Source organism: Rhinopithecus roxellana, chromosome 16 (assembly GCF_007565055.1).
Source record: "Rhinopithecus roxellana isolate Shanxi Qingling chromosome 16, ASM756505v1, whole genome shotgun sequence".
Taxonomy (NCBI): Eukaryota; Metazoa; Chordata; class Mammalia; order Primates; family Cercopithecidae; genus Rhinopithecus; species Rhinopithecus roxellana.
Genome location: NC_044564.1, coordinates 94653260 through 94667128, shown reverse-complemented (window position 1 = coordinate 94667128; position 13869 = coordinate 94653260). Strand labels below are relative to the sequence as shown.

The 13869-nt window shown below is 36.1% G+C and overlaps 1 protein-coding gene across 2 annotated transcripts in view; it reads left to right on the top strand.

Annotated features, from left to right (window-relative positions):
* Positions 1–13869, top strand: part of C5 (complement C5) — a 108845-nt gene that overhangs the window by 44931 nt on the left and 50045 nt on the right. The window contains exons 19-22 of one of the 2 annotated variants that reach the window (XM_030919833.1): positions 745–818; positions 1650–1789; positions 9805–10032; positions 11270–11330. In XM_030919833.1, coding sequence (XP_030775693.1) covers positions 745–818; positions 1650–1789; positions 9805–10032; positions 11270–11330 — 503 coding nt within the window. Of the gene's footprint in view, positions 1–744; positions 819–1649; positions 1794–7540; positions 7910–9804; positions 10033–11269; positions 11331–13869 lie in introns of those variants that run through there. The other variant, XM_030919834.1, reaches the window with a different exon arrangement.

Sequence of the window (13869 nt, the reverse complement as noted above, 5' to 3'; positions counted from 1 at the left end):
ATATGCAGGATTTGGCTTAGGATACTGAAAATAAATGTATTGAATGAATGCACACTGCCTCTTAACTCTTATAATGCCTTATTGGTACAATTATTACAGTGCAGTATAATTTATTGACTTAACTATTTCTTCCACTAGATTGTAAACTGCCTGAGAGCAGGACTATATCTTATCAGTGCTGTTTACTCAGTACTCAGCACTATACCTGATACAAAGTTGGTAGACAATAGCTGTAAATAAATATACAAGCTTCATCATAATCAGCAGTTTTTAGTTATGTCAGCTTTGTTTTGAGCAGTGCTAACGTGAATCACTTTGCTTCCCTATTTCAGAATATACTCATGACATAGTTTTTTCTTTGTTTTGTATGCTTGGATTTTGCAATGTTTCAAAGGCATCCTGCTGAACTTGAATTCTCATCATAGTGGTGCAATGTCTAAAAACATGCAATATATAGGAGAGTTACTGAATATATTTTTCTTGATGAGGTTTTCCTTAATGATGTGATTTCATCGTGTGAGTTTTTTTCTTTCCCTTTTTTTTTTTTTTTTTTGAGACGGAGTCTCGCTCTGTCGCCCAGGCTGGAGTGCAGTGGCCGGATCTCAGCTCACTGCAAGCTCCGCCTCCCGGGTTTACGCCATTCTCTAAAGTAGTTTGGAGCAAAAATACTGTTAATGGATGTCTCTGTTAAGTTGGGTTAATCAATGTTCCACTGTATTTGAATATCAACATTTTAACTTCCAGAAAACAGTTGCAGTTTGCCCTACCTGATTCTGTAACTACCTGGGAAATTCAAGGTGTTGGCATTTCAAACAGTGGTAAGCAGGCTTAAGTGATATATGCATTTAAATAGTGATATGATTAGCAAGATGTAATTCTTTGTTAGTATCTATTTAGTTTACCCAGGACTTACATGGTAGCAATTTTTAAAAAATATTCTTTTTTTATGTATTACCAAAAGACTTGGATGTGCCCACATCTTACATACTGATTTCTCCTTTCACTCCTCTCTTTTTTTTTCCTGTTTCCCTTTTTTTGTAAATGAAGAAGGGGTCTCACTATGTTGTCCAAGCTGATCTCAAACTCCTGGTTTCAAGCAACCTTCCCATGTCCACCTTCCAAAGTGCTGAGTTTACAGCTTGAGCCGCTGCTCCCAGCCTCAAGTCTTTATTTTCCTTCACTTTTCTCACTGACTGGGAGCTTGTGTAGCCTTCCCAAACAAACAAATGACCTCTCTTGGGCTGATCTTTGTGATGATTAAGTGCAGATGCTTTCCAAATAATTTCAGGAATGGTTTTGTTTGTTGTTTGCTACTTTTGTTTTAAAATCTTGGTTTCCACAGTCAAAATTTTATACTCATTAAAAAAGGAGCCAATAATGAATATCTAAAAAGATTTGGTGCATTAGTTAATAAGTATTCTCATGCCTTAAATAGAATTAACTATTTGTTGAACAAATGAAGTTTTCTGTTAATACTAATTATTATTGAAATTAAGATCAATCAAGGGCATGAGGTGAGAGTTCAGAGAAAAACATGGTCTAGTATTCTTTTTTCCTTGAAGTAAAGCAAATGTGAGAAATTTTAATACCAATAAAGCATATAGGGATTTCCTAATATGATTCTACTTCGCTTCCACTTTGGGCTGAAGGTATATGTGTTGCTGATACTATTAAGGCAAAGGTGTTCAAAGATGTCTTCCTGGAAATGAATATACCATATTCTGTTGTACGAGGAGAACAGGTCCAGTTGAAAGGAACTGTTTACAACTATAGGACTTCTGGGATGCACGTAAGTAGGTATTAATATTTATGGGATAAAGGAAACATTCTCTGGTTTTTTGAGAATTCTATTAGTGGAATTACCATACACAAAAAAAGTAAAATTTCAACTCAGTTCAGCAATAGAAACCAAACACTTAAAATGTGCATTGTACTAAATGTGTAGGTATGTGAAGTAAAGGGATGAAGAAAGGAGGAAGGACAAGTAGGTATTCATGTAACTTCAATTGAAAGAATAAATTGCATAAGATAATCCATGTGCTATGGAAGTCTAGAGAAGGATGAATTCATATTTAGTTCCTTTATTTGCCTATACTCAGAGTTCCTTAATCTCCTTGATTCTAACAACCCTTTCCTTTCCTCCATTTTAGCCATTCATACTCATCTTCACTTTATAGATCTTATCATCCTCTCTGAAATCTTGATTTCAGACATCTCACATCTCACCATCCAGTGACAACCTCCTTCCTGTCCTCCTAACTTATTAACCAGATTACTTCCGTAGCTCTGGGTCAGCAGCATCACTGAAACCTTCAATCCATTAACTCAATCCCTTTTATTGTCCATTACTTCCCTGCTCTTTTTACTTTACTCCTTGTTCAGGTTAGAATTCACGAGCCATCATTAAAACCACACTGACTAAAATTATGCTAACTCCCTGGATCCTTTCTCACTCCAGGATACAATTCCAACCATGATTGGACCCACCATTTATCTTCTCTTTGCCAGCACACCCCTAAAGAGAATTATGTGATAGGCTGACTGATTTGATTTGAAAATCACAATCACAAAACTTTGCATGATAATTCAATGTGTTCCAAAATTCTAGCTATATTTTTTTAAAAGACTAACTTTATTCTTAGAGATTAGAATTTCAGTGGTTTCCTAAAATTTTGCTTACATACCCTCTTGTTTTGGAAAAACTAAGTACCCCTCTGACACTTTTTTTTTTTTTTGAGATGGAGTCTCACTCTGCCCTTTGACACATTTTAAAATTGGCATCTAAAATTTTCATCAAACATTTTTTAAAAGATGGCAATCTATTACTTTTAAAATATTTAAATATCGATATCTTAAAATAAAACTGTTTTATCAGACTTATGTATAGCAGAGTCCAAATACCATAGCAAACAATTTTTAAATGCTCAAATAAGCTCTTTTTTTTTTTTTTTTTTGAGATCAAGTCTTGCTCTGTCGCCCAGGCTGGAGTGCAGTGGCGCGGTCTCGGCTCACTGCAACCTCCTCCTCCCCTGTTCAAGCGATTCTCATGACTCAGCCTCCTGAGTAGCTAGGATTACAGGTGCATGCCACCAGGGTTGGCTAATTTTTGTATTTTTAGTAGAGACAGGTTTCACCATGTTGGCTAGGCTGGTCTGGAACTCCTGACCTCAAGTGACCCACCCGCCTTAGCCTCCCAAAGTGCTGGGATTACAAGCATGAGCCACTGCTCCTGGGCTCAGACAAGCTCTTAACAACAGATTACATATCATTCCTTTTCCTCAATGAATTCATATTTCCGTTTTACTCCCCTAATGTTATATATTTTATGCTTGAATTTTTTCTGTTGATCACCTTATTATATTTTAATGAACAAAAATATGCATATACATTGAAAGTGAAATATTTTAAAATTTCACGATTGTAAAATTCCAAGTATCAAATGATATGTGGATTTAGGTATCATTACAAATATTATTGTCAGTATACTATTGATAGAATAACATATATATTTCTAAAGTTATTAAATGTAAAAAATAAAATTTTATTTAAAAATTATCTTCTCGGCCGGGAGTGGTGGCTCACGCCTGTAATCCCAACACTTTGGGAGGCCAAGGTATGCGGATCATGAGGTCAGGAGATCGAGACCATCCTGGCGAACATGGTGAAACCCCGTCTCTATTAAAAATACAAAAAAATTAGCCAGGCATGGTGGCGGGCACCTGTAGTCCCAGCTACTCAGGAGGCTGAGGCAGGAGAATGGAGTGAACCCGGGAGGCGGAGCTTGCAGTGAGCTGAGATTGCACTACTGCACGCCAGCCTGGGTGACAGAGCGAGACTCTGTCTCAAAAAAAAAAAAAAAAATTATCTTCTCATTAGATAAATGAAACTTTTCTCTCAATTGGCTTCATATTTATGGATAAACGTTATTTATTGTTAGAAATGAGAGAGGGTTTGGCATAAATTCTGTTCTTATTTTTCATTTTTATGGAGGTAGGCATTGCTGTTTAACCGAATATTATCAGGAAGGTTGATAAAATAAAAATAGTGTCAATTTTATTACCCCTTTATCAATATATTTTAATCTTATGTCTTGGAACTTCACCTTTAGCTTATTCAATTTATGTAATACGTTTGCCATATAATCTAACTGGAAAAATCAGTCCTCATTGATAAAATAATCAGCCAAAATCAGACGTACTTTTTGTCATAGAAATGCCAATTTCATTTTTCAATCCAATTCATGTTAAGAAATGTCACTCTTTTTTTTCACAATTTTAATTTTCAGTAAAAATGAACTTTTCCATGTAAACTTGTTTCATCAGGTAATGCTACATATCACACAATGCACACACAAATTTTACTTGGCCACAGGATGTAAATGGGGAATAAACTTAAGTAATCAATTTACCACACTGACGATATATATATTTTTTTTCTTTTTTTGAGACAGAGTCTCGCTCTGTCACCCAGGCTGGAGCGCAATGGCACGATCTCGGTTCACTGCAACCTCCGCTTCCCAAGTTCACGCGATTCTCCTGCCTCAGCCTTCCAAGTAGCTGGGATTACAGGCATGTGCCACCTCGCCTGGCTAATTTTTGTATTTTTAGTAGAGACAGGGTTTCACCATGTTGTCCAGGCTGGTCTCAAACTCCTGATCTTGTGATCCGCTCACCTCAGCCTCCCAAAGTGCTGAAATTACAGGCATGAGCCACTGTGCCCGACCAGTATTATCTTATTTTTATAGAAATAAAATCAAAATGTTACTTATTTCTCTTCCTTAGAATTTACTCACAGGGTTTGCATAAATCCTATGAATCATGCCACCATCTTCAGCCCTGTGGAATTGCCCTCCCTTGTCCGGAGAAGGACCTCAATTAAGAAGCCAGAAAGTTGCCTTTACATTGTTGCTTTCAAATCCATTAGCTTTTCTGCAGACAGAATGCTTCGTGAATTTTAGATAATCATAATTCAGATGGAGGTACCAAAGGCCATTTCTCCATCAGGTTCCTGTAGTGGTTTTTATGTCTCAAAATCCCAATTCAAGATTGGTTTGAAGCCTGGAAACTGAGATACTAAGACAGTCAGACCATCTCATCAAAACAGACTGAGCATAATTTTATAACTCACACTGATCTTGGCTACCAAAGGATTTTGGTAGATGATTAAGGAGGTGCCACTCTTAAACCATTTAAATTGTAATTTAAGATAGACACATAAATAGGTGGGCATAACAGATGGGTAAGGCACAGAGGTCACAGCCAAACTCTGCTCAACTGTAGGATTGACATCAGCAGGGGCTCCTCTGCTCACCTAGTCTTAGACATATAAAATAGGTTTGTGTATGTGTGTATATATATATGTGTATATATATGTGTGTGTGTGTATATATATATATATATATACACACTGCCTCAGCAATTTGTGTTTCCACCAATAATATTATCAGAGACATCCTTTCATATCAGTATATACAGATTTACTTCATTACTTTAATGGCTGCACAATAATTCACATGGTGGGTATACTATAATTTGTTGAACCGTGTTTCTATTAAAGACATTTGGGTTATTTCCAGGTTTTCACTATTAAAACTGATTTTGCAAAGTCTCCATTTATGCATACATATCTTCCTACATGTATATTTCTGTAGAATAGATGTTTTGTTTTGGAGTGAACTAACTGGGCTAAAGGGCATGGACATTTTACCTTCTGATAATAAATATTGCCATAATTATCTTCCGAAAGAGCTACATCAATTGACATTCTTACCAGCTGTATGCAGGTAGCCTTGATCCCTCACATTCTTATAATTTGGGGGAATAAACATTTTTTCTTTTATTCATACAAGGAACACTTATACAGAAATTGAAATGAATGGACTAGATAACTACATGCATCATTTTGATTAAAGCTCAAAAATGTAACATTGCTGAAAAAAGCAAATGGCAGAATAATATATATACACAATGAATACAACTACATAATATTTAAAAACATGAAAGCACTATATATTGTTTGGTAACACACATAAAATTTTTGCCAAGTTGACAGACACAAGTGATAAGTCACTGATGTTTCTATTTCACTACCCTGATTTCTAGCAATGTAGAACCTCATTTCATTTGTCTGTTGGCCATTTGTATTTCTTCTGTCATGTATTCTATGATATCCTATGTACTACTTTAATATCCTTTCTTTTGCTTTCCACTGAGTTACTTTTTTCTGGGGTAAGTTACCTAGCTTCTTCTTGCTTAGTTTCCTCATCTGAAAAATGGGATGATAATAGTATCTATTTCATAGTTGAAGATTAAATGAGCTAATTCATGTAAATATAGAACTTGGCCAATAGTGAGTACTCAACAAATGTACTTATTATTGTCTACAGGAGCACTTTCTATGTTATAGCTATAAATCTTTTATTGATTATAAATGTTGCTGGTATTTAATCTGCTACTTGTCTTTAACTTTGTTATTAGTGTTTTTAATTTGTATGTTATAAAATCTGTAGATCTTTTCCTTTATGTCACTTGAATTTTGTGTTTTTGGAAATTCTTTCTCACTGCAAGTTTTAAAAATGTTTTTCTACAAAATACTGCATGTTCTCACTTATAAGTGGGGGCTAAACATTGAGTATATATGGACACAAAGAAGGGAGCAACAGACACCAGGGCCTACTTGAGGGTGGAGGGTGAGAGAAGGGTAAAGATCAAAAAATGACCAATTCGGTACTATGCTTATTACCTGAATGATGAAAGAATCTGCACACCAAACCCCTGCAACACACAATTTACCTAGACAACAGACCTGCACATGTGCCCCTGAACCCAAAATAAAATGTTTTTCTGAAAAACTGTTTTTTCCGTATTTTCTACAGTACTTTTATAGCTTTCTGCGAGCATTTAGATTTTTTTATCTGAAATAAGGATCTAATCCCAAATAGCCAGTTGATCCAGCAGTATTTGTTAAGGAATTCACGCTTTTCCAACTGATTTAAAATGTCATCTTGCCCCCATATATATTGAATTTCCATATATGTGGATTTATATGTTCTCTATTTATAGATTTATATTTATAGATTCTCTCCTCTGTTTTGTATTTGTAGATTCTCTCCTCTGTTTTGTTTACATCAGTATCACACTGGTTTAAAGTACCATAGATTTGTGGTTATATTGTATATCTATTAGGCAAGTACTCTCTGGTATTCTTATTTTTCAAATGTTTTTGATGTTGCTATTCTTACACATTTACTCTGCCAGATAAACTTTGGAATTAGTTCATTGAATTCTCCTTTAAAAGTTATAATAGAGTTTTCATAGGTACTGTCCTGAATTTATAAATTAATAAAAGGAAATTGACCTGCCATATTGAATCTTTTACATCTCTTTATCCTTTTGCTTTATGAACTAAATCAGGGTCAGCAATTTATGGACCATGGGCCAAATCTAGCCTGCCATCTCTTTTGTATGTCCTTTACAGTGACACAATTATATATAACTTGACAGCATTTTTTTTTTTTTTTTTTTTTTTTTTTTTTTTTGAGACAGTCTCACCCTCTCACCCAGGCTGGAGTGCAATGGCAAGATCTCGGCTTACTGCAAGCTCCGCCTGCCAGGTTCAAGCGATTCTCCTGCCTCAGCCTCCCAAGTAGCTTGGATTACAGGTGCACACCACCACGCCCAGCCAACTTGACGGCATTTTAAAGTGTTGTGCATATCACTATACTGCCATATTTTGTTTAATCTTTAAATTATCAGTGCATTTCCATCATATCAAAATAAGAAACATGTACATCTGTGATATTTTGGGGTTACTTCCTGTTAATTACCTTTCATCTTGAGTGTGTGTTACACTTTCCTATTTCTTTTTATCTAGTAATTTTGGATTGAACCTTGGACTTTATTGATAAAAATATTATAAAGACTCTGGATTCTATTACATTCCTCTGAAGATTTCTTGTGTGTGTGTGTGTGTGTGTGTGTGTGTGTGTGTGTGTGTGTGTGTGTTAGCAGGCAGTTGACTGGATTCATTTCCAAACTCTGAAATCTCAGTTCAGTATTTTTGCCGTAGCTGGATGCTAGAAATCTGTGCTGTGCATAGGTAAAGGGTCAGCCAGGTTTGAGCAAGGATTATACACAGAACTTGGAGCTCCTTCACTACTCAGCTGTGGTAACTATTCCCTACTTTGTCCTCTAGTTCCTAAACCAGTATGATGTCAGATTCTACTGGGGTTTTAGCCACTCCAAGGCACCAATGGGCCTCCCCTCATGGTAAAGCTATAAAAAGCAGGACACTTATTGGGTGTCATTCCTTTCTCCCAAGGGTCACTTTCCCTCCCACTCTCTATTATCTGCAGGTAGTTTGTTTGTTTGTTTTAATATATATCTTGTCTAGAGTTTGTGGTTATTTTTACAGAAGGGTCGCCCAATGAAAGCCATTTGGCTATTACTGTAACCAGAACCACTGTTTTTTTATATTTTCTATCAGTTTCAAAAGTTCCTTTTAGTCTCAATTTACTAAGAGTTTTTGTAATTCTATTATGCTGAATTGTATTAAATGACTCTTCTATATCTATCTTCCCCCACCCTCCCCTGCTGTTCTAAGGAAATCATTGGCCGCAGGTGATCCAATAGTCTTTTGCTCTGGCTTCTCCCACCCTGGTGGTTGTCTCCCAAGAAGATAGTTAAGAGGGAAAAGGAACTTTCTATTTTCATGAACTTCCTCAAAATTAGTGGTTGAATAGCTGATGCTCTCTCTTGTTTACCTGCTTGATTTATTCTGGATTTTATGGCTTTATTCTTTTGGGTATAGTTCTCAATTCTATCAGTTCACCAGAATTTGGAGGGAAGATGAAAAATGTTCGCTATTTGAGCCAGAAGTCAGTGGGCACTATTATAATTCCTATTACAAAGATGAGGAAATGGAACATTAGAGCGTTCATGCAACCAGTTCCATCACCAGTTAATAAGAGGAAGGCCAGAATTTGAATCCAGGTCTTTCTGGAGCCAGAGTTTAGTTGTAAAATGGGGTACAAATGGGAAGCCGATAAAATTAGAAAAGTAAGCTGGGGCATAATGGGCAGGGCCTTGAATGCCGATATAGGAAATTTTCAGTCTTTGATGAAACCAACATTTATTGAATACCAGAGGCCAGATATAAAAATGAATAAGATGAAAATGAACAAGTACCTGAACCTAAGGCTTCCACTATCTGAAATACAAACCATGTAAAGAGACAGAGTAATAAGTGCTATCACAATAGCATGAGCTCTGTACCTAATTTAGTAGGTAACAGTCTAAGAATAGTAAGATGTTTCTGAGACAGTGTTGACGTTTCTAGACATCTCTTTGCATTGCTAAACTCTACAGCGACTTGTGTGTCTATGTTAGGAAATCTGAAATGAACTTTCTGCTGTGCCTTAAAATCTAAGGGATTATTTTAAGGTAAACTTTGTTAGAGATAAAATATTTCAAGTCCAGGCATGGATTACAGCATCATGCCTATAATTCCAGCACATTGGGAGGCTGAGGTGGGCGGATCGCCTGAGATCAGAAGTTCAAGATCAGTCTGGCCAACATGGAGAAACCCCGCCTCTACTAAAAATACAAAAATTAGCTGGGTGTGGCAGCGCATGCTTGTAATCCCAGCTATTTGGGAAGCTGAGGCAGGAGAATTGCTTGAATCCAGGAGGCAGAGGTTGCAGTGAGCTGAGATTATGCAGCTGCACGCCAGCCTGGGCGACAGAGCAAGACTCTGTTTCAAAAAAAAAAAAAGGTATTTTGATATAATTCTTCACTCGTATTTCAGTTCTGTGTTAAAATGTCTGCTGTGGAGGGAATCTGCACTTCGGAAAGCCCAGTCATTGATCATCAGGGCACAAAGTCCTCCAAATGTGTGCGCCAGAAAGTAGACGGCTCCTCCAATCACTTGGTGACCTTTACTGTGCTTCCTCTGGAAATTGGCCTTCAGAACATCAATTTCTCACTGGAGACTTCGTTTGGAAAAGAAATCTTAGTAAAATCATTACGAGTGGTGGTAAGAAAAGCATACTTCAATAACTTATGCCTAAATTATTGCAAAAAAGAGACACAGAAAGAGGGGGAAGGGGAAACAATAGTGTAAATTTAACAAAACATTAAGCATTAAGGAATCTGGGTGGAGGTTATTCTAGATGTTTTTTGTACTATTCTTGCAATTTTTCTATACATCTGAAATTGTGCTTAAAAATTTTTAATAAAACAATAACATTTGTCTTGTAGAAAATATAAAATACTGAAAAATGACAGATAAATAAAAATCATCAATAATTCCCATACCCAGAGATATCTAATTTTAACAATTGGTACAAGTCTTTTTTCGGTACACAGGTACAATTGATACACAGGCTTTTTTTTCCCCCCCTTTAATACATTCAGAAAATGTGTCTTGAAATCTATGTGCCAGACATTATGCAAGGAACTGGAGATAAAACAATAAATAAGACATGGCCCTTGAATTTAAAGAACTTATGGTCTAGAAAACTTTCCATTGTGTAAACAAATAAACAGGCCAAAAAAAGAAGAAAAGTGTCATTTGTTAAAGTACAGTTTACCCACAGTCTGTTAATTGTATTCGTTATTAACATTAATATTTTTATATAAGTATGATTTACCAATTAAAAATAATAGTACTTTTTAAAGGACGAGATTCTTGCTAAGGGTCATATGGCCAGTTAACGACAGATTGGATTTCCTGGTTCTTCACTCTCTAAGTTCTGTTTTCAGCTATGAAATTCACTTCAGTAAACATGTACCGACTTATTCTATGCAAAGCACATTCCCATACATCCTTGCATTGTGGCTCCATGCAGACTCTGGAGCCAGGCTGCCTGGCCTTGAATCTTGGCTCCATCACCTCCTAGCAGTGTGACAGTGTTACTTGATTTCCATGTGTGTCAGTCTCCTCATCTGTCAAATGGGAGTAATAACAGCACCAACCTCATAGAGGTTTTTAGAAGTTAAATGAGTTAATACATATAAAGCACTTAGAACAATTATCTGAGCTTATAAATAACTTCTTTTTAAGCATTTGCTCTGGTCAGTATGCAAATAGCCATAAAATCTTATTGCTGCTTGTATCCATGTAAGTATTTATAGTATTTATACATAGTTTACCTTTTCCAAGAAAAATAATTTTTCAGTTTGAAAAGTAGTCCAGAAAAGTTGATCCAGGGAATTCAGGTTATATAAACTTAATTATGTTTTTAACTGAATGTTTTCTGCCTTTATTTTAGCCAGAAGGTGTCAAAAGGGAAAGCTATTCTGGTGTTACTTTGGATCCTAGGGGTATTTATGGTAGGCAAAATGATTTTTTATTTTGTATGTTATCTTTTGCTTTAGAAGTTAAAGTGTGTATGTAACGTAAAACACTATTTTTCAGAATGTGAATTGTCTAGAATCAAAAGTATCCACTTCTGTCTGGGGGCAGTGGCTCATGCCTGTAATTCTAGCACTTTGGGAGGCCGAGATGGGTGGATCATTTGAGGTCATGAGTTTGAGACCAGCCTGGCCAACATAGTGAAACCCTGCCTCTACTAAAAATACAAAAATTAGCCGGACATGGTGGTGGGCGCCTGTAGTCCCAGCTATTTGAGAAGCTGAGGCAGGAGAATCCCCTGAACCTGGGAGGTGGAGGTTGCAGTGAGCTGAGATCATGCCACTACACTCCAGCTTGGGTGACAGAGCGAGACTCTGTGTCAAAAAAAAAAAAAAAAAGGATCCACTTCTTAGATCACTATCTTTCTTGATAGCATTGTAGTACAACTACTATAATCTGAATGACTGAGACACAACAATAATAATTCTATTAATTTTGAATGCAAGGCCTCAAAATAGTAATAATTGCATGACTTCCCTTATATATTATTCATTATCTATCCATCACAATAATAACTTATAATATATTATTATTGAGCCAACAGTCCAAAGAACACCTAAGAAAGTCATTTACATAATTAACATGCATTATTTGAAAACATAATAATGCTGATTAATCACTTAACAAACCCATTCCTCATTGTTCCTGCTTCCCTACTTTTCCTTCAACTGAGATATTCCAAATCTTCTCAAAGCTAGAATTTTGCAAACATTTGAGCACTTAAGGCCTAAATACATATACATGTGTTTATGGAATTTAGGATGTGGCCATTCTTCTCTTTTCAACTAAAGAAGACAGATTACTGTAGTCCTTATTAAATGCTTACAATTTATCTTAATGTTGTATCAATAATTTTTGTTTTATTTCAATGATATAGCAATGGGGAAAATTTACTTACAGATCATGGTCACTATCGTCCGTGTCTTTCCTCTGGGAAAGCAAAGAATTAATACCCTTTACACTTTAATTCAGCTGAGTATCATGAACTGAGGAGTGTTATTTCAGTAGAGTAGTAAAAAGAAAAATCCATCTATGTACATGTGTCCACATGCTTACTTGTTTCTCCAATTTTTCCTTCACACAGACCTCCTCCTAGCCTGCTCATGTTAAATGATCTATGGGTAGAGATATTACAAGTTTTGAGGGTTTTAGCCTCATGCAATTGTATCAAGCCTCAAAAGCCACTGTGTCCTTGGCTTCTCTCTCTTTTTTTTTTTTTTCACCACAGATGCTTCCTATACTGACATTATTGCAAACAATTTTCCAAAGTAGTCTTGTCTCACTCATCTAGGTGTGAACCTCAAGACCACAGGATAGGAACAATCTTTTAACTGGGAATAAATCTCTCTAGAGAAAATCTGAGTTAAAAACAAAAATCTATGCCTCTTTCCAATCTTCTCATATGACTTTTTTCCCTTAACATTTTAGGAAACTTAGATTTAGGCAGCTTTCCTGATTTCTAGCGAGCTAAAAAGAGAAAAGATAAAAATTCTGTTCAGCTTATTTCAGATATTTTATTAAATACTTCTAATATATTTTTTTTTTTTTTGCCGGGCGGAGGGACAAGGTCTCACTCTGTTGCCCAAGCTGGAGTACAGTGGCGCCATGTCAGCTCACTGGAACCTCTACCTCCTGATTTCAAGCGATTCTCCTGCCTCAGCCTCTGGAGTAGCTGGGATTACAAGCACTCACCACCATGCCCGGCTAATTTTTATATTTTTAGTAGAGACAGGGTTTCACCATGTTGGCCAAGCTGGTCTGGAACTCCTTACTTCAAGTGATCCACCAGCCTTGACCTCCCAAAATGCTGGGACTACAGGCGTGGGCCACTGTGCCCGGCCTACTTCTAATATTTATATATTGAAATCACTATACAAGTATGATACTTTACAGGGTTCAGTTAAAATTAAAAAAAAAACTAAAATGTATTTGGAAAAATAAATGGACAATAATGTTAAAGGAAATCTGAAAAAATATATCAATGAGGGAGAACAAACTGTATATAGTAATTAAAATTGTGTGACACCAGCTTAAAAAAAGACTAAACACAGAGAATCAGTGCTTAAGACTAGCTCTAGTCTTTAGTTTCTGCTTTCTGTCCCTGATAAGCCCTTTTCTCCCAACTCTTCTCATATCTCAAATGCAGAGAGTTAAGTTTCTCACTCCCTCACTTCCTGACACACCATCCTCATTGGTTTAGGCAGGCCCCTCTCATTTTATTTTTTCCTACATCCCGATCCCATTCCCATTCGCCTTCCTCCAAATGTACCCACTCAAATGTGTTTGCTATATACTTTTGAATAGAAAGGTAATGTTGTTTTGTATGTGTGTATCTTTTTAATATATGTATATGTAATATTGTGCTATAGATCCTATTCTATGTCTTAAGTTGTTACACTCAAGGCTTAGCTTTAAAGAAATATCTCTATTGTTATAGGTATACTTAATTCATTTTTA